At 25.9% G+C, this 1,767-nt stretch overlaps 1 protein-coding gene across 1 annotated transcript in view; it reads left to right on the top strand.

The window, feature by feature from the left end:
* LOC110268974 (basic leucine zipper 34-like) overlaps nucleotides 1,157-1,767 on the top strand; it is a 16,438-nt gene continuing 15,827 nt past the window's right edge. Inside the window, exons 1-2 of the mRNA XM_021116171.1 lie at nucleotides 1,157-1,190; nucleotides 1,281-1,537. Coding sequence (XP_020971830.1) covers nucleotides 1,305-1,537 — 233 coding nt within the window. The 5' untranslated portion in view covers nucleotides 1,157-1,190; nucleotides 1,281-1,304. The remainder of the gene's footprint in view (nucleotides 1,191-1,280; nucleotides 1,538-1,767) is intronic.

Raw genomic sequence — 1,767 nt, 5'->3', positions numbered from 1 at the left:
ATACCCAATGTAGGAAAATTTTCTAAAATTTATCAATAGTAGTTAACGTATTTTGTAATATTTTTTAGTTCCAAATAATTGTCTATTTAAATAAAATAATTTCACTAAAAAAGAAGTCACTAACAATATATATTTTATCTGCGATATTTAACTCGGACCAACCCATTCGAGTAGAGTAGACTACCCAACTCACTACAGGATAGAGATCGATCCAGATATGTCTGCCGGTAGAGTAGGGTACGAATTTAGGGTATATCCTACCCTACCCTATTCGCAGCCCTATATATAACACATATTTTTATAAAAATTAGGTATATAGTGAAGGAGGTAAGAGTTGAATTCACAACTTTCTTCATATAATAACTTATAATAAGTGAGCAATCACTAAACTAATTAGTTAATTTAATAATCTAAAGTATTAGTTTTTTTTTTTATTTTATTAATATGTATAAAATTGAAAATAATTAAATTTTATATTTGCTTTGAAAAAATTTAATATTTTTGCGAGTAGGATAGGATAGGGTAGAGTTTAGAATTTTAGGATAGAGTAGAGTTGAGAGATTCTCAACCCGTAAGTAGAATAGGATAAAAATTTAAAATTTTTAACCCACAGATAAAATTAGAATAGAGTCCAAATCCAATCCTACTCATTACCAACTCTATACTAACACGTATTTATCGTGAAATTGAGTTGTGTAACTGATAGATTACCTTATATACGCTGCTCTTTGATTTCTAGCTAATATTTTTCTTTATTTTGCTCATTCTAATGTAATAATGTTATTTTTAATTCAATTATGTTATACATACAATTTTTTATAATAGACATTATTTTTTTTCATAATTATATTTTTTTCAAATTTTTTAAATAAAAAAATGAGAATTAATTAGACTTTTATAATTTATTCTAGTTTATCACCAAATAAAATACAATAATACTAATTTTTATATCTCTATTTTTTATGTTTTATTTTTAATGTCTTATTTTATTATTTTTTTTTTCAAAACCAAAGGCAGCATAAATATTGTTATTGTTTTAAACCATTTTTTATTGTAGCTAGTTTGATGACGTAGTTTTACTTTTCTAGGAAAATGTTGACCTTTACTGTTATAAAATGATACCTAAAGGGGCAAGGTAATAAGCTAATGTAGTGGGTGAAGAGAGAATACAAATCCTTTTCTCTAATTATGTAAGATAACAATTCCATTTTCTCCAGATATGTATGTGTTAGATGTGTCTTGGAATGTAGAATCTAACTATATATATCTCTTTTATGCAGAGGAAAAAAAAAAGATTGTGAATCATGGGAGAAGTTGCGGCAAAGAAGTTATGTTTTGGCTCAGTTCAACCGTGCCAAACCAAAGTGTTGCCAAGTGCTGGTTCAGCATTCAAAGTGTGGCAAAATCCCTCTGCCAAACATTTAAAGTCCAATACCGTCCCAATTTTTGAAGGCAAAGGAGTGGAAACTGGCTTGAATCTCAATGTGCCCACCACAGAAGAAATTGATCAAGATCACATAAAAAAGATGAAGCGACGGTAATATATACTATATACATTTTTTATTTCTGCCAAATATTTTTCTAAAAAGTATACATGATTAAAAATGTGATTATTAAATTTATAATCATGTTAGGTATACATTAAAATCGTTACGAAAATCAGTTACAAATATAAAATATGTATTAAAATATAAAATATATATTAAAAATAATTAAATAATATATTTATTTATAAATATATAATAATTAATTTCTTAATTTGTATAT

Source organism: Arachis ipaensis, chromosome B01 (genome assembly GCF_000816755.2).
Source record: "Arachis ipaensis cultivar K30076 chromosome B01, Araip1.1, whole genome shotgun sequence".
Lineage (NCBI taxonomy): Eukaryota > Viridiplantae > Streptophyta > Magnoliopsida > Fabales > Fabaceae > Arachis > Arachis ipaensis.
The sequence above is the reverse complement of the archived record's forward strand: the minus strand, read 5'-3'. Positions and strand labels throughout refer to the sequence as shown.